The sequence below is a fragment of the Eptatretus burgeri genome, chromosome 5 (genome assembly GCF_056783735.1).
Source record: "Eptatretus burgeri isolate ZD-2024b chromosome 5, Ebu_testis_v1, whole genome shotgun sequence".
Lineage (NCBI taxonomy): Eukaryota > Metazoa > Chordata > Myxini > Myxiniformes > Myxinidae > Eptatretus > Eptatretus burgeri.
This window is the reverse complement of record NC_140965.1, coordinates 73,143,800-73,162,642: the sequence shown is the minus strand read 5'-3', so window position 1 is coordinate 73,162,642 and position 18,843 is coordinate 73,143,800. Positions and strand designations below refer to the sequence as shown.

At 43.2% G+C, this 18,843-nt stretch overlaps 1 protein-coding gene across 16 annotated transcripts in view; it reads right to left on the bottom strand.

Moving 5' to 3' along the window:
- Nucleotides 1-18,843, bottom strand: part of LOC147026688 (voltage-dependent N-type calcium channel subunit alpha-1B-like) — a 592,527-nt gene that overhangs the window by 304,421 nt on the left and 269,263 nt on the right. For all 16 annotated transcript variants that reach the window (XR_015058466.1, XR_015058468.1, XR_015058470.1 and 13 more), the window contains exons 11-12: nt 13,647-13,739; nt 11,029-11,244 (exon numbers count right to left, since the gene is read on the bottom strand). Coding sequence is in view for 10 of the 16 variants with exons in the window: in XM_085882404.1 (XP_085738530.1) it covers nt 11,029-11,244; nt 13,647-13,739 (309 nt within the window). In the remaining 6 variants the exon portion in view is untranslated. The remainder of the gene's footprint in view (nt 1-11,028; nt 11,245-13,646; nt 13,740-18,843) is intronic.

Genomic DNA, 18,843 nt, shown 5'->3' with positions numbered 1-18,843 from the left:
CCTTCAACCAGCTGCCAAGAGACCGTTCCTGCTGGTGAAGAAAGTGACAGCACAGTGTCAAGTGAAGAGGGGGACGATTCTGCCACTCCGCAAGTGTGACTTGTCCATCGCAATCAACTCTGTTCCTCCAGCCTCGGGGTAAGTCTCCACGACTCGAGGAGTGTGTTTTGTTTATTTGTGTTTATGTCCAAAAAATTCTGAGCCAAAAACACATCCCCCCTTTAACACATTGGTTTCTATGGGAAAATATGTTTTGTTTAACACAGTTTCGCTTATCATAAGGTTTTCCAGGAACGCAACCCTTGCGAAAAGCGAGGACTTACTGTATATATATATATATATATATATATATATATATATATATATATATATATATATATATATATATATATATATATATATATATATATATATATATGGTTGATTTATGTTATGCTGTATGTTGATAAATGGCAATTATCAGTGGGCTAAAGGTCTGTTCCATGTTCTCAGAATGTTCCGTGTTACAGGTCGAAGCAGAAAATCACCTGGTCTAAATTCAGTTGTCGGATAAAGTTCACACTGATCTGAGCTATACATTTGATCTAATGTCATGAAATGTGATGGTACATTTATGTTTGCAACATCCTTAATGCCAAAGGAACATATATTTATTACAAAAGTATTTTGCTTGTATGGTGGTGGTGGAGGAGATGGAGTAACAGTGCAACAAATTTTAGACAAAATGACAGTTAATGCAACAAATCTTTTCATAACAAAGAAAGACTAATGCATATGTGGCCTCCTTCACGTGTGAAATGGGGTATTTAATCTTTGCTGGCGATTGTCAAACAGCTGGAAACACATCCACAGATTATGTCCCACTGGATCAAGGCAAGACCAATATATTGAGACAATAAAGTTCACAAAATAATAAATGCTTCAGGGTCTCGGTCTCAGAGGAGGCATCATGTAACATGGTTTTATCATCTCCAATAAGATGGAGAGCCATGGATGCATGTGTGTACAAATGTACACATCACAACTCCATCTCAACTGCTCAATATCTACATCAAATATTTATAGCGTGGCATGAATTTTATCTTATATTCATAGCCTAATGTCAAACCTCTCTTAACAACTGACTCATGGTCTTGGCAGGCAGACTTTTAAATTGGTGGCTGGAGATGCCCTCTTATGATTGCCAACATGTTTTCTGACCTCTGTATAAAATGGAAGCAACAAAGTATGAATAATTATACATGCACATGCTCCACATTTCTACATTTCAATGGCAGTGAATGATGGAGCTGCCAGGAAAGTCAATCATGCTCAAAAAAAAAACAACAACAAAGAAGAACCTTGCGCTCGGTATATATTTATCAACCTGCACGTGGAATGATGAGATGTTTATTTTCAAACGACAGACGGAGTGCCTGGAAGTGTACATGGAGAATCCTTAAAATGAGGTTGTCAAGGTCAAACAAACTTTACAATGGTCATTTTCATCGAATTAATGCTGCCAAAAAGCCAGTGGTTCAGAGATGACAGAAAGCATCATCAAAGCAAACACAAGACCAAATCTTCTTCTTCTTCTTCTTTCGGCTGCTCCCATTAGGAGTCGCCACAGCGGATCATCCATATGATCCGCATCGTGATTTGGCACATGTTTTACGCCGGATGCCCTTCCTGACGCAACCCTGGTCGCCTCTTACAACACAGGGATATGGTACACCCATTTTAACCGGGGTATACACCGGCCCAGTACACTGGTACTCACTTCGCCGACCTCGGAAGGATGACAGGCTGAGTCAACCCCTGGTGTATTAATTCAGTGGCCCAACGGGACTTGAACTCAGGATCTTTTGGATCCCAAGCCGCTGCCCTAACCACTGCGCCAACACCAGGCATATATATATATATATATATATATATATATATATATATATATATATATATATATATATATATATATATACATACATATATTGTTACGGCTGTGGAAATTCGCAAAACACCATTAAGGGCCCTTAGGTGAGATAACTCCAAGTACATGTGCAGTTAGCCCCAAACCCGTTGTTTCGAGGGAATTTATGTGATTCATTCGGGCTGCGACGCTTTGAGATAGCCGTTTTTTCTGTTCTATCTATATTTTGAACCAACCACGTCTCAACCGCCATAACCATCAAACCATCACTAAAAACCCTCCACCACCCTCACCTCTCTCCTTCTATCGCCATTCCCGCACCACCTGTGAACACTGAGCGTCGGGCTGTCTTGGGCTCGTTCAAGATACGCACCGAGCCGCGAGTGCAAATAGCAGCCTTTCGGCTGCTACACGCCCACTTCTGATCCGTCCGATTAGCAAGCGCGGAGTGGCTTGGCCCCGCCTCCAGGCACGTCTGTGTGAAATCCATATATGCAAAGTCGAGGATCAGGGGAGGTTCACGCCCACTTTTCCTCCGTCCAATTGGCGAGCGTGGCTCCGCCCCCGAGGTCATTCTGATCCAGAAATTTGCATATTGTTTCTCCTGCCGGCCTATAAAATGGCGAGCACCAGGCGAATCGTGGCAGAGTCAGTTTTGGTGGCAGAGTCAGTTTTTGGTTGGAAGAGCAGAGTGTGGCAGCGGCAGAGTCTGGCAGAGAGTGGAGTCGGGTGGCGAAGGCATCGAGTTGGGTTCTGCAGTCGGCTGAGGAGAGTTGTGGGAAGAGGCAAAGGAGCTTGGGTCCGAGGTGAGAAGGACGGCGGTCGGCGACGAGGTCGCTGTAGGAGATCGCTCGTTGCGGGACCCAAGCCAGCCAGCCATTCTCCCTCCCCCAGGGCATCAACAATTCCCCCTTTTCCCCCGCGCTGAGATAGTGCAACAAAGGGGGCCCCGTTCCCACCCCACTCCAAACGTCGTGCCAACGAAACCCGCCAAGGAGCACGGAGTCGGGCACAGCCACGCGGCCACATCTGCGGCCTGTCCGCCAACGCGTCACGAGGACGCGGGTAGGACCCACCCGGTCTTGCTGACCTGGCCGCTCCTTCAGGTCACGCGCGAATATTGGCCTACAGGCCCGTCTGCCCCCTTGTCTATGAGGGTGGCTTCTTTCCTTTGCTTTTGAGTAAATGTGTGTTGGCGCCGTCTGTAAAGTAGAACTGTATAAGAGTTGCCGTGTATGCACGTAGTCGGTAGTAACTTTGTGTCATTGTTTCTTTTGTTGTAACTGCTGCGTGTGCATTTTGACTGTTTGGCTGTATATGTGTGTTTTCCGTGTGTCGCGTAATAAATGTGCATTGTGTGAACTGTTTTCCCGTTCCACTTCGTCTTTTCTTTAATTGACCCTCCATCCTGCTTCACGTAAAGGGTTCGTAGTGAGCTTAATACGCCCGATAATTAATCGGAACCGTCGAGGCCGACGTTAACACCGCTCGGTTATCACTGCAGCATGGAACGGACCGCTTAAGTGGTTCGTGTCCGGAGTCGGCCTATGGCGTGGTGCGATCGCCCGGTCGACCATTCGCGCAGGTACTTAGGTAGATCAAATTTGGCGAGCAACCCTATCCTGCGCGGGTGGGCAATTGGCACGATCGTGGTGAGGTTAAACCCCCACCCGTGACTAGCTTCCGGCGTTGGTCCGAGAGGGTCACGACTGAATTGTCCGTTCCGGTGGGCGAGGTGGCCGCCATTCGAGTCGAGCGGCCAATCGTACGCCGGCGGGCGCGAATTCGCAACAATATATATATATATATATATATATATATATATATATATATATATATATATATATATATATATATATATCTTCTTCTTCTTTCAGCTGCTTCCGTTAGGGGTCGCCACAGCGGATCATCCGTATGATCCGCATAGTGATTTGGCACATGTTTTACACCAGATGCCCTTCCTGACGCAACCCTGGTCGCCTCTTACGACACAGGGATATGGTACACCTATTTTAACTGGGGTATACACCGGCCCAGTATACTGGTACCCATTTCACCGACCTCGGAAGGATGACAGGCTGAGTCAACCCCCTGGTGCATTAATTCAGCGGCCCAACGGGGCTTGAACTCAGGACCTTTTGGATCCCAAGCCGCTCCCCTAACCACTGCACCAACACCAGGCTTTATATATATATATATATATATATATATATATATATATATATATATATATATATATATATATATATATATATATATATATATATATATATATATATACACCCAGTGTGAAAAATAATTGCAGAAACAGACGCAAAACTGGGTATAAATGCAAACAACGTAATATAATCGCATCTCATGTGAAATAAATATGAAACGCTCCATCGTCCAGTCACGTTTTGATAACGTGTACTGATTGGTTGCTATGGTTGCAATCAGAAAAGTATCGGCACTGATATCAATATAGTTGGGATGAATATGTGGTGAATACTATTAATCCAGTAGAAAGACCAGCAACATTAGGATAAGCTGAAAAATGCGTACGAACAAGGTTATTTGGGCTGAAATGAATGCTTCAAGATGTCCACTTTCAAATTCTTATGGGTGGCTAGCTGGCAGGGGGCTACCAAGATGGCCTCGAGTTGTGCACACTTGCCTCTCAGCTGTCTTGCCTCTCAGCTGTCTCGCCCCGATTTGAATCCCGACCCAGCTATTAACTGTCACCCCGGTGTTGCACAGGCATGGTGATTCATCAACGTGTGTGCCATCCCTCGGATAGACGTTAAACTGGGCGTCCCATTAGTTGGCATTAGTTGGATGTCAAAGATCTGTTAGTAGGCAAGCAAATTGTAGGCAAGTTATCACCGGCACCCTGAACAAATGGAAAATTCCTGCCCTCGGCCATTGCATCAGCATCACAGCCGCATTCTAGGCCAATTATGCTACCCTGTAGCTTTGTGCTGCATATGAAAGAAGAAGCTGGCAGAGTTGAACATTTTTTTCTGTAGCCAAAATAAAACATGTACTTTTTGAATATTTAATTCTGCAAAGCAGTAAGCATCTAAGGTACAATTTATGTACAGTAATTAGAGCTCCTAAGTATGTCTGTAGGCCTAATGACTAAAATATATTTGCTTCAATTATATTAGCAATTCAGCCTATTACTTGAGTTAATCTTTAAAGCTTTAGTACCTCTGAAATGGCCATGAAAGTCGTAAAAATCTCGGAGTAAATCGTGCATAGATGGCTTCTTAGTATATAATTGTAGATTATTACTTGCAGCACATCCTAACATTCATTTTATTTTCTTGCAGGATTCGAAAGAGCAAATCTTCAAGATGATTACAGAGACAGTGGAAAATTGCTTCTTCAACTGCAGCAAAATAGGTCCACTTATTATTTGCAGACATGCAAGGATCATGAAAATCACTTAATCAAGTATTGAACGGAGAGACACTATGCACACGGCTTTGCGAGAACGTTTAGACAAAAATCCAAAATTGTCCATAAAATTACATGATAACTGTTTCAAGGTACACATCCAAAACATGCTCTCAGAGATCATTGAAGCTTACAAGATGTCAGAGGTCCGCGAGTGAGGCACTTCCAAAATAAACGATCCCAACACCGAACCTTTGACTTTAACTAATATTGCTTGATTTGCAGTGACCTGCAGCTTGATGCCGTGGAAACCAAAGCTTTCAAGATCATTGGACTCTCTCGCGATGAAGCTGAGTCGATGTATGAGCCTGTCACTTCGCCATCGCCATCAGGTCAGTGGTCTCTCTGCCTTCTTCTGCCTTCTTTCTGGTCTTGCACCCTCTACCCTCTCTGTTCTTTGTATCTGTCAGATGCATACAGTCCAGCAGCAACGCACTTCTCATGAAACTGCCAAAATCCAGAACCACTGCTCACCTCCACTCATTTGTTCCTCTTTTTTTCCCACCTGTGGAACCAACTTTCACACTCTCTTCAATGTCATTCTTCCCTCCAGGTATTCAAGACAGCTGTTCCCCACCATCTCAGATCAGATCCCCCATCCAAAACCATCTTTTCCACAGCTGTTAAACCAGCCCCACTCCTCCCAAAATGTTGCTTCTGGATCCATCTTGTCCACCCCTTGAGTTCTCTCCTACGCCTCATCGTTACCTGCACCCCTTGTTTGTCTGTCTCTGGTCTATTTTCTCGCTCCACCCTGCTGTTGGCATTTCCCCCTTCTCCTGCTGTTCCTTTTGTTATGTTGCATCCTGATCCGTTCTGTGTTCTTGCTCTTCCACAAGCCTTGACTACATGTACAAAAAAAGAAGTGTTTAACTACAAAAGCCAAGAATCTAAGCAGGTGTGTTGTTCAGTGTAAAACTGTTGAAGTGAAACAGCGCATACTTAAAGTCTGTGATGAGAGAGGGGATGACCTAGCATCACTAGTGCGCATCTGTGTTCTGGGAGCAGTTTCAGGCCTGCATGCTGCAGATGCTCAATATAATGATGACTGCTGTGCCTCATTCAAGGGAAGACATGATATTTCCTCAGCTGCAAAGTTTTCTGCAAACAAAATTCCTGACTCAACTGATATTGCTTTCAAAAACGTTATGTCTGCAATTACCAATGATCCCCCCAAAGGATATGGAAATCGGTTGAGCTGTACGAGTTATTTTCTCAGATTATTTCTATGCAGGATAGAGATGCATCTGGGTCTTTTGCCAATGTTGGCTCACCGATATGTCTGGATATGAGTCGCCAATGGCAAGAGCAAACAATTTGTCACAAGAGGACCCTGCTCACACACATGCTTGAAAGACATTTTCGAGAGAATCAACTTGTGATGGGGGGAAGAAGGATGTGCTCCTATAACCTTGCTTGCAGAGGTATGTTTCAGAGACTTTGAAATTAATGGCAGCAAATGACAGTGACCCTGTCTTTAAATCATCAAGACCATTTCAGAAGAGGTCCAAAAAAAGGAAAAATCAAACTGACACTTATGATGTCAGCATCGTCACTTTTGAGAAGGCAGTTGAAGCTACAAGCAATTCACTTTTATGTCTTAGAAGTGGACTGCTTTCATCAGGCTCTGTCACAAGGGAATCTCTCAACCTAGCCCAGTCTATCCAAAGTTTTATGTCGAGAACTTAAAATCAAATCACACTTAGGCTAGCTGTAAAACTTCATCAATTTGGATCAAGAGAGCTGATTGACCTTCTCTGTTGCAGTGGATACATGAACTCCTTTGATGAAGGTCTTGGGTTCACAAAGTCTGCTGCTGAGGTTACTGCCCAAGCCAGAGATGTTTTTAAGTATCTGTTGAATACCACAGGTCTAATCAGTATATGGTTTGACAATTTTGATCTCCAAGTATTCACTCTCAAAGGAAACAGAGAAATTCACTGCATGGCCATGCAATCCACCCAACACTCAAGTAGTATGCATGTTATAAATGCTTCCACACATTCAGCTGTCTGCATATTTGCATTTTCAAACTCCTCTATAATGGCTTTTAGATTAATAGTAGTATTCATGGTCATTGATTGAATCACTTGGATTTACATCAACATCGATTTGGTACCTTGGTCAAGTGGATACTTGGTGGACTTATAGTCAGTGGTTTATGTAGTGGTTTTGAAAAATAATATTTCTGGTTTCAATTCAACATTGACAATATGCTATGTATGCTATTTACAAAAAAATTATGACACGAATATTTTTTTTGATCATTGCCAACATTATTCTGAGGATTGCCTCCCTTCTGCCAAGATCACACGTCTCTGCAAACAAGAAATGAACTCGTTGAAACTGAAGGATCTTACCGCGACAGAGTTTCTTTACTTTAATGGCCAGAAGAAACCTAATCCCCCTGCAATTGAGATTCATGAAGGTCTTCCATACCATCTTGTCAGTTGACTGGAGAACATTAATATAGCTGCTCAATAATCTGATGCTGTATGGCATTGAACACACAAAGGATGATGACCCAAAGCCAGAGTGGTCTGCTTTCATGGCTGGTACTGCCAGAAAGAGTGGTGTTAAGCAATGAAAGACAACAAAATATCTGTTTGGTCCACAAGTCGATTGTCCACCCTCTCATTCAGACACTGTTCTGCTTACACTGATCGACATCGAGAGGTTCATGCAACACATTTCCCTAAGAGGGTGTGACTCTGCATCAAGCCCATACAGTAAAGGAAAGGTCACTGCTCCTAACCTGCTCCTTAAGACAGATCTCAATTTCGACCAACTGTGACCTTCCTTAAGGCCAAGTTCCCCCAGTATGTAATCGCCCCCCTGTGACCTTCCCCTTTGTTTTTGTATTTACAAGCCAGCCATGAAAGAAGTGCGTTTTTATACCAACAACAACCATAACCACAATAAAGCCAAACTTGCCGAGCAAGCAGAAGCCCCACCTTCCCGGGTTTTGTGCCAGCAAGCCACGCCCAGAGGTGGAAGAAGGGTTCGGTTCGGAGTAGTAGTGGTGAGAGGAATGTGGCTGGGACGGAGGATCTCGCTTTGCTCTCCTCTCAGCATGACAAAATGGCTGCGTGATTCCAGTGTCATGCTGTGAATTGGCTCGCATACTGAGCAAGACGCTGGTCATCGACCCTTGGCTGGTCATGAGAGACGGACCTTAAAGCCTCGTGTATATCACCGAAGAGACGGCGCCATTCTGCAAAGCAGCCGGTCGGTAAGCAGGATGGACGAAAAAGCTGCACGGCGGATGGTGAGTCATGGCGTTGAATACCGCCTCAAACATATTCCTCACATACACTATCCCGCTGCGAGAGAGTGGCTCAATGCCATTTTGGGCATATCTACCCGTGCAGGATGAAGCGCCTCGATTCCAAAGTTCCACAGAGACCATCTCTGGACCAAACTAAGTGCCAGAATAAAGGGAGGATTTTCTTTTGTTTCGTTTTCCCCTTGTCTGTAGTTTAGTCCATGTGTAGAGGTGCCTCGACTTTAAGCTTAGTTTACATCACCTATTACATAACAATCTGAATTATTGTCTCTTTTAAATATTTGTCTATTTTCATTAAAAACGCGTTTATTTTAAGTTGCTGTGTCCATGTATTTGTTGTGGGGTTCGAGTATAAACCCTTTGTGCTGTGCTTCCATGTGCTGTGCCTCCGTCGCTCCACCAGTTCCGCCAATGCCTCTCCCACGCGCGTGATGATCTCTGAGAATCACGTGTCTGCCTCCTAAGCAAAACCGCTTGGCAATCCAGGCTGTTCAGTGTTAATCGCCCGTCCAGCACAATTGGGTCGGGGGATCAACCTCAACCACTAGACCCGCGACAATGTCGATTTTGTTGCCTTATAGACTGGAATTAAATTTAATAAAATCAGATCTTTTCTCACCTTTATTTATACATCCTAACCCACAACTTCCAAGTGAAAAACAAATTCTACAAATTTCAGAAAATTAATTAGCAATACAAAACTAAAATATCTTGATTGGATAAGTGTCCACCCCCTTGAGTTACTACTTGGTGGAAGCACCTTTGACAGTTGACCTTTGACACCTTTGACAGCTGAGAATCTGTTGGGATAGGTCTCTCTCAACTTTGCACACCTTGATGGGGTAATATTTGCCCATTCTTCTGCACAAAACTGTTCGAGCTCAGTCAAGTTTCATGGGGAGCGTTGGTGGACAGCAATCTTCGAGTCATGCCACAGATTTTAGATTGAATTTAGGTCAGGGCTCTGACTGGGTCACTCAAGGACATTTATCTATTTGTTCCTTAGCCACTCCAGTGAAGCTTTGGCTGTGTGCTTCGGGTCATTTTCATGTTGAAACGTGAACTTCCGTCCCAATTTCAGCTTTCTTGCAGAGGGCAGTAGGTTTTCCTTTCGGATTTTTCTGTATTTTGCTCCATCCATTTTCCTTTGTCCTGACAAGTGCCCCAGTCCCTGCTGATGAGAAACTTCCCCATAACATGATGCTGCCACCACCGTGCTTCTCAGTATGGATGGTGTTTTTTGGGTGATGTGCTGTGTTTGGTTTGCGCCAAACATAACGTTTTGCATTTAGGCCAAAAAGTTCCATCTTGGTTCCATCAGACCACAAAACTTTTTGCCACATGTCTTCAGAATCTCCAGAGTGGTTTTTTGCACACTTCAAATGGAACTCAAAGTGGGCTTTTTGGAGTAATGGCTTCCTTCTTGCCACCCTACAATCTAGGCCAGACTTGTGGAATGGTTGGGATATTGTTGTCACATGCACACAGTGACCAGTCTTTGCCATAAAGACATGTACCTCTTTCAAAGTTGCAATTGGCCTCTTGGTGGCCTCTCTGATCAGTCTCCTCCTTGCTTGGTCATCCAATTTGGAGGGACGGCCTGATCTCGGCAGGGTCTTGGTGGTAGCATACGCCTTCCACTTCTTAATGATTTTCTTGACTGTGCTCCATGGGATATTCAAGGCCTTTGAAATATTTTTTATTCCCATTCCCTGATCTGTGCATTTCCACAACTTTATCCTGGAGGTCTTTTGGAAGCTTCTTGGTGTTCATGGTCGAGTCTTTGCAATGAAATGCACTACCCAGCAGAGGAAACCTACAGGAACAGCTGGTTTTGCCTAAAATAACCAGAATCACCACATTTTAACACAGGTGGGGGCCAACTAACTTGGTGTGTGATTTTGAAGGTGATTGGTTACACCTGAGATAATTTACAATTGCTATTATAAGGTGGATAGACACTTATCCAACCAAGATATTCTAGTTTTGTATTTTTAATTAATTTTTTGAAATTTGTATAATTTGTTTTGCACTTGGAAGTTGTGGGTTACGATGTATAAATGAAGGTGGGAAAAGTCTGATTTAATGCAATTTCATTCCAGACTGTAAGGCAACAAAAGGTGAAAATTTTGAAAGGTGGTGTTTATTTTCTATAGCACTTGTATATGACATGCAAAACCTTGCTTGGCCTAAATTCTCCATGTTCTTCTTAATGCCAAAAATCATGTGTATAAATGTTTTTGTAAAGCTTCATGTAGAAACTTTAACAAACTCCATGGAACCTGTCAAAAAGAGTATAAGTGATGCATTCAGGACAAGTGATATATCATGGTATTGTGTCACTGTGAGCTTCAGAAAAAGGTGTGTGTCTACACAAACACAGAGACTGACTCACATAAGAAGGTGGTTAACAACTCAGGCTGGTTGTAATGCACAACACCCACACATATTGCGTTGAGTGTTACAAGGCAGAGCACGATCCAGAAAAATGGTTGCGACTTGACGATGTGTCTCACAAAGAAGCGGCAGTGCTTCTCTTTCCGTCGTAAGTAGCAAGAGAGCTGGTCAGGCTTGCCACCGCCTTTGAGGGCTGATCTCGCAAAGGGGGAGCCTGTGAAAAAGTCAAGTGGAATACTCGGAAGTTGTCTGATGAAGTCAAGCTAAAATGCATATTGTTTAATAATACAGGACTTGAGTTAGGTACCTTCATTCAAATGAAGCTTAGATATTTTAGGATGTGATTGGATCCCATATGTGACACACTACTAATTATTTCATCCAAAAAAGTCAAAGCGAAAGGAAAGTTATATTTATTATTCCATCCAGTTTTTGTCAGTGTTATTTGTGTATGCTCCTTTTAACTAATCTAGTATTACAGTGATTTGGAACAACATATAAAGGTCCAAACATATTGGAATAATAAGTTTTTCTGTAGTAAAAATTTAACAAGTTACTGTTGGTTTTCCCATCATCACCTAAGATGGCCATTTACTTGTGAAATGGAAACACGTGGGAACATTAATTTGTTTGTTGTGTAACACTTACAGCTGCACAGCAACCACACTCTGAGATCAAAAGCAGTTTAACCTGCCGGCAAGGCATATTCATGAAGACCAAAACACTATATGTCCACAATCTTAGGCAGAAATTTGGAATTTGTTCAATGTGTCAATGATAACACACCAATTCTTAATGAAAGACAACGTGTGATCTTGATCATCCCCTAACTAATGCGAGCAGATGAGACACCCGGCTTAACATCCATCTGAAAGACAGCCTCGGTCAAGTGACAGCCTATCACTGATGAGTGGGTTGATGAGTGCACTGGACTCGCCTTATAAAACCTGTAGGTTTCAATGTGTGTGAAGGAAGTGTGCAAATTGATAAACTCCTTGGAGATAAAAGCCATAAAATAATTAGGGTTATCTATGTCTCACGTTTCCATAGGAAACAAGCGAAACCCCGTGTTTGGAGGCTCTTTGCAAACATGATACGACTCATTAAATATAGATCAACTGTTGTGATGCCAAACAGGCTGACGGATCATTAAAGTGCATCTCAACTTGAGGTGTACAAGACCGTTAGCTTTGCCAGGTTATGGAGAAGAATGTCTTTTTGGAATGCGATGACACAATGGAACATGGAAAGAGTGCTTGGCAGAGGGATTGGTTTTGGCCGATGTTTGCATTTAGCATTCATGGCATCTTGTAGTTGCAGAGGGGAAAACCCGCAACAGCTGTGTGGAGGAAGGCAAGATAAAAACAATAGATGATGTTGATGGACAACAATGTAAAAGGTAGAATAAAACGGCCAATTTATTTTTCCAATCTTTCTTTTTTTCCTCTTGAAGAAGTTCAGTCACTCAAACTTTTAGGCTTCACAATCAGTTATGATCTATCTTGGGCAAACCACACTTTTTCTTTTTTTTTTTAATTTTTTGTATATCAACTTGAGGCTCGTGTAAGAGCTTCATCAGGAGTAACTTCTAACTCTTATCCACCTCTGTCGTGCAAAGTCCTTCCTTGGCACACCTGAACTATTACCCACCTACAAGGCTTTCATCTGCAGCTTGGAGTACTGCTCTTTCCTCTGGACTGGCACACCTGTCGAACAGTTTTGCCCAGGTTGATGCCATGAACAGCAAGGCCCTCAATATCATCGGAATCTCCCACGATTAAGCGGAGTCTCTGAGCTGAGGACTTTCACATCGCAGACAGGTAGGTGGTCTCTCTATAATCTCGCACCTCCTTTCTTTGTTGCACTCTCTGCTATTTCATATTTCAGTGCCCCCCCCCACCCCCACCCAAGCAACCCCCTTCTGGCAAAACTGGCAAAATCCAGAATCACTACTCACCTCCACTCATTTCATCCTTTTTTTTTTCCACACCTGTGGAACCAACTTCCACATTCTCTTCAATCTCATTCTACCCTCTGAGTCTTCAAAACAGCTGTTCACCACCATCCCAGATCATCCCCCATCCAAAACCATGGCCTTGTCCTTCAACCATGCTATTGGTGTGTTTACCCGCTGTACTTCGACTGTTCCTTTTGTTCTGTTCTGTCCTGATACATTCTATGTTCTGGCTCCTCCACGAGCCTTGACTTTGTAAACAAAAAATAAGAAAAAAGACACAATAATGCAATGTGCTGCCTGTGATGTGCCAACCTGACAGTTTATCATCAGCTGAAAATCAAACCCAGATTAGACAGCTCAAAAGTAAGTGCCCTACCTTTGCACCATTCCGTCGGAAAATAAAATCGATATGAAGATTATTTGCATAATCACCACGTTATTAGGGAAGAAGTCCTTTCTGTCACAATATCCAGCTATTTCGAAGAGAGTGTAATGATATAAAGGAAAATGTGTCTCTGTGAGTCCTGTAAATGTCAGTAAAGTTTAAAAACGACAAAAGTATTTTCAGATTGCAACAAATATGCAAATATCATAATCAGCTTTCATGAACTCAAAGAGTGGAGGGAGCTTTTTCTCAACAAATATGGGCATTTTCTCACCGATGGAGGATATGTCTGTAAACTGGTCATCCCCATCCTGTGCAGGCTGAATGATGTCGTTTCGGCTCCGTAGACTAGCTGCACGCCGCAGAGCTAAGGGAAGAATTTTTTTGAAACCAATATCAAAAGAAAGAAAAAGGTAACAGAAGAGTATTTCAAGACATGCAATTCAATACAAAATACAAAACCCTAAAATTAAATGTGTGCTGAAAAGCCTTCATGCAATGATACCATCAAAATGATACATTAAATAATAAAGAAAAATAAATATTTCCAAGTAGGACAGATGCTCGTCTCCTGATGGAGGGCTGTCGTAGTTGGGGTGCATTTGGTGATAAAGTTGATTTTCAGTTTGATTTGATGTAAAATTAGGGCTGAAAGGCCTGATAACACGATTGTATTCGCACAATGAAAACTATGTAGGATGAAGCGGGTCCTGAGTTGATGAAAAACGTTCCATTAATTTTTGTCCAGTTAAAGGACCATTAAACCCTTCTAGACCCTAAAAGGGTGTAAAGGGTCTGAGAGGTCCAAAGGGTGTAAGAGTCTAAAAGGCACTAAAAGGGTCATACAAGGACTAAAATGGTCTTAAAAGGACGAAAGGGGGTCTAAATGGTTTAAAGGTTTAAAGGGTCGACATATTTAAGGGGTTGAATGGGTGTAAAGGTCTAAAGGGTCAAGAGGGGTTTAAAGAGTTATCAGGGGTCTAAAGGGTCTCTGAGATATAAGGGGTTTAAAGGGTACAATCCAACAGTAGTTAGGCTCAAAACGGTCTTAGGGGTTGAAAGGGTTTATCAGGTAGAAAAGGTGTAAGGGTCGAAATCAAATGACAGACAAAGAAGGAACCCGAAGAAGTAAAGAGCAAAGACGGAGTCACCAGTATGAACCTGGATAGGATTCAGGTTTCAGCCGCTACTCCACGAGACTCAAACCCATCGAGGCACAGCCAAACGAGCTTTACAGAAAAATTTCTGCAATAATTAAATTCTTCTTCGAGAGAGATTGATAATGAAAGAGAGGAAAAGAGAGTAAAGGAGATGAAAGAGAAGAAAAAACAAGAATTCGAATGAATGAAGAGAATTGTGAGAAAAAAAATTTGAAAGAAATGTGAAAGGCACAAATAACAAAGATGTCGGGAAGAAACGAGACAGATAGATTTCAGCAGTTACTCCCCAGCTCAAACGCAGCAACGTGTACAAGCTACCAGAGGTCCATCAGTGAGGAAGCACAGTCCACACAGCATCAGGATATAGAACATACATAATCAAATGAAAAACCAAGAAGGAACCCGAAGAAGTAAAGATCAAAGATGCAGTCATCAGGAGGAACCTGATGGGTCGAAAATGTTGAAAGGGTCTTAAAATGTCGAAAGGGAAAATGGTCTAAAGGGTCAAGGGGTGAAAACACTATAAAAAGAGCCTATAAAGACTCTAAACAGTCTAAAGGTAAAAAGGTTATACAGATGTAAGGGGTCTATGGGGCCTGTAGCAATTTAAAGTGTCATAAGGGGTCTAAAGGTCTGTGGGATCTCAAGGTATAAAGGGTACGTTCCAAAAGTAGTTCTGGTCTCATGGGTCGAAAAGGATCTAAATAATGTAAATGTCTAAAGGTGTCTAAATGGTATTAAAAGGTCTAACAACAGATTTTTTTTAATTTCTAAGGTTTTAAAGGGTCTAAAAGTATAAAGGGACTTTAGGGACCTAAAGTCTATAAGGTTTAAAGGTCTCAAGGGTATGTCCCAATAGAAGTTTGGAACTAATGGGTCTATACGGTCTAAAAAGGTTTCAAGGGTCTCAAAAAGGTTGAAGAGGTTTAAAAGGTCTAATGAAATGGTTTAAGCAGTCCAACAGGTCTGTAGGGTCTAAGTGTTGAATAGGATCTAAAGAGTCTAAAGTGGTCTTAAGGGGTCCAATAATCTAAAAGGTTGATGGGCTATGAAGGTACAGAAGAGAAGGCAAATTCCAATAGTAGCTGGGGTCTTAAGGTCAAAGGGGTATCTTAAGGGTCGTAAAGGGGTCTAAAGGGTGCAAAATTTCAAGAGGGTCTTAAAAGGACTAAAAGAGTAAAAGGACGAAAAGGGAAAAAAAAAGTGACTGGAAGGAATGTCCCCTGTCTGGGGACTTAGGGTCCTCCATCTAAGGTTTATCCGGTTACCTAAAAATATAATCAGGTGACCTAATTACAGGGGAACACGCCCTCGGTACGCCTTGTCTGAACCGGGTCACCTTACTGGATTAGATGCAGCCGAGCAACACTGCCAAGGAACGTACCGGCTAAAAGAACGGATTTTTGGGAATAAAGTCCCGGCTCGGCTGGGCTAGGATACAGACCATGCTGGATCAATGAAGTTAAAGACGAAAACGAGCTGGGAACATTTCTACATAAGGATTTATTACAGGCAGGCGAGGAAAAATATGTGACACAGTGAAGGTGGTTTATTGTTGTATGTAAAGCAGAAATAGAAATAAATGTGTGGTGTGTCAACAAAACAAAAACTTACGAAAGCAGACACAGAGCAAACCTATACTCATATACCTTCTGCAATCTTAACTTAAAGCTCGGACTGGCGCCATTACACACACACACACACACACACACACACACACACACACACACACACACACACACACACACACACACACACACACACACACACACACCACAATAAAGCGGAGTTAATGAGAAAAAAGGAGAGGAGATGAGGCTAACGGTCTCGTCATACCTTACACGGTTAACTGACTGTGCTGCGCAGTACGTTTTTTGGGGGGGGGGGGGCGGGAGGAGGAGGCGCTCCGCTGAACGATCCCTCCTTCACAGTTGGCGCGTCATTTCCTGCTGGCTATGGCGCCGGCACAGCATCTGTGCCGTTCCAGAGAATGGGTGAGACCGTCAGGCGTGAGGGAGGACCGTAGGTGGAGCCAGCGGTGAGTGGATGGAGAAGGCGAGGTCAAGCATGCGGAGCCAGGCAGATGGGTAGAGCCAGCAGCGAGAGGCAGGCGGAGAAGGTGGGTGGGTGGAGCCAAGGGTGGGGGGGTGGAGATTCCAGAGAAGGCGGAGATCGAGAGTGAGTGGGCGGAGTGGCAGACGGGACTTACCGAGCAGCAGGCATATGCAGAGATGGATCCAAGGCCAGGCAAAGATGATGAGGATGACCACGACGACTACGGACGGCTTTGTGATCAGTCCTTTTAGGCCCTGCGGTGCAGGGCGGGGCGCCGCCCCAAAGCGATGCATCATCAGCTAAATCGGGCACTCCCATTGGGCCCCGGCCACCGCACGGCCCGGCCGCCACGGCCGGAGGCGGCCTTGTTTTACATCCGGCTAGACTTCGCCAAGCTGTGGAACTGTCTCGCTCCGAACTCCGTGATATGAATTGCCTTGAACTGAACTCACGGGCCGTGCTCGGGCAACTGGCCGAGTGCCGCGTCGGCCCCACTTGCCCGCTCGGGTACCCCCGCACACTGCAGTTGGCGCTGATCAATGCGCTTGCTTCATTCGGATGCTATGCAGCCCGAGCGATCCGGGCCATACAACATGCCTCTGCTTGGTGGCGGCTGCATTGAGGCGGAGGTGCGGGAGAATGTCTGCCATCTGCAGGAGACATTGGTGGCCGCGGTTACGTGCGAATATTGACGGTAAGAAGCCGTTGTGAACCAGCTCGCAGACCCGAACAAAGAGGTGCGCTATTCGTGCCCCTTACTGTGCGATGGTAATATGACATTGTAATCAGCGTGCAGACCCGAATGAAGAGGTGCGCTATTCTTGCCCCGTACTGTGTGATGGTAATATGACATTGTAATTAGCGTGCAGACCTGAATGAAGAGGTGCGCTATTCATGCCCCATAATGTGCAATGGATTGAAGGAAAGGATGGGATATAATTAGGGTTGAAAAGAGCGCACCGTGCGCGTCCTGTACGGCATTGTGATTTAATGTATGGTCCGACTATTCCCCTTGGCACCGTAACTTGCAGCAGAGGATTTTTCCATCGTGTAGTTTATGCTTCCTTTGGTCTCCGCAAGGACGCATTCTTATCATGGAGGATGTTGCTGTGGTTTTCAGAAGCGGCTGTCTGGGTGCGGTGCCTGCTTGAATTTATTTCAGGAATAAGAGGAAAACAGTTTGAATGAAGATAGAGATATAATCAGACCTAACTATGAGATCCACACAACGCACTTCATCCCATTTGACCCATAAGACATGAGGGAAAGGTCTAACTGCACGTATATTAATTAAATAACTGCCTGGGGACCACTGTATGATGGATGCCATTGCCTTAAAGGCATGCACTTTCGAGAACTGCAACACCAACCTCCTCCCGTTTGCTAGACTTGACCCGAGTCGTTAAACATTCGTGCAGCAGTAGGTGTAGTTTTAATAGAAGGTGTTGCCCATGGGGAATCATGGCACAAAATTGAGAAATTAAGGTTTATAAATTGTCAAGTGCTGCAGAATCTTCCTTCAGAAGGGCACAACAGGTAGAAGCTTATTTCATCAGCTGTGAAAAGTTAAAGAGCAAATTATTTCAGAATTCAAGCTCCTGGCAACTCTACATGCCTATTGAACCTCCTCCAAGCATGGGGAAATGTGAATGTTAATTGTTAATTGAATTACCTGTTAATTGTTACAAACCAGTAGCAAAGGCTGATATGACACAGCACACCTGTGATGGATTCACTGAGTGGATTGCACGAGTTTTCAATGGCACAGAATAATCTTCTCCTCAAGAAGGGTTCTTTTAGCATCGACTGTGCTCATTCCTCACATTCCTGAGATATATATATATATATATATATATATATATATATATATATATATATATATATATATATATATATATATATATATATATATATATATATATATATATATATATATATATATATATATATATATATATATATATATATATATATATATATATATATATATATATATATATATATATATATATATATATATATATATATATATATATATATATATATATATATATATATATATATATATATATATATATATATATCTCCTGGTGTTAGCGCAGTGGTTAGGGCAGGGGATTGGGATCCAAAAGGTCCTGAGTTCAAACCCCGTTGGGCCGCTGAATTAATACACCAGGGGGTTGACTCAGCCTGCCATCCTTCCGAGGTCGGTGAAATGAGTACCAGTATACTGGGCCGGTGTATACCCCGGTTAAA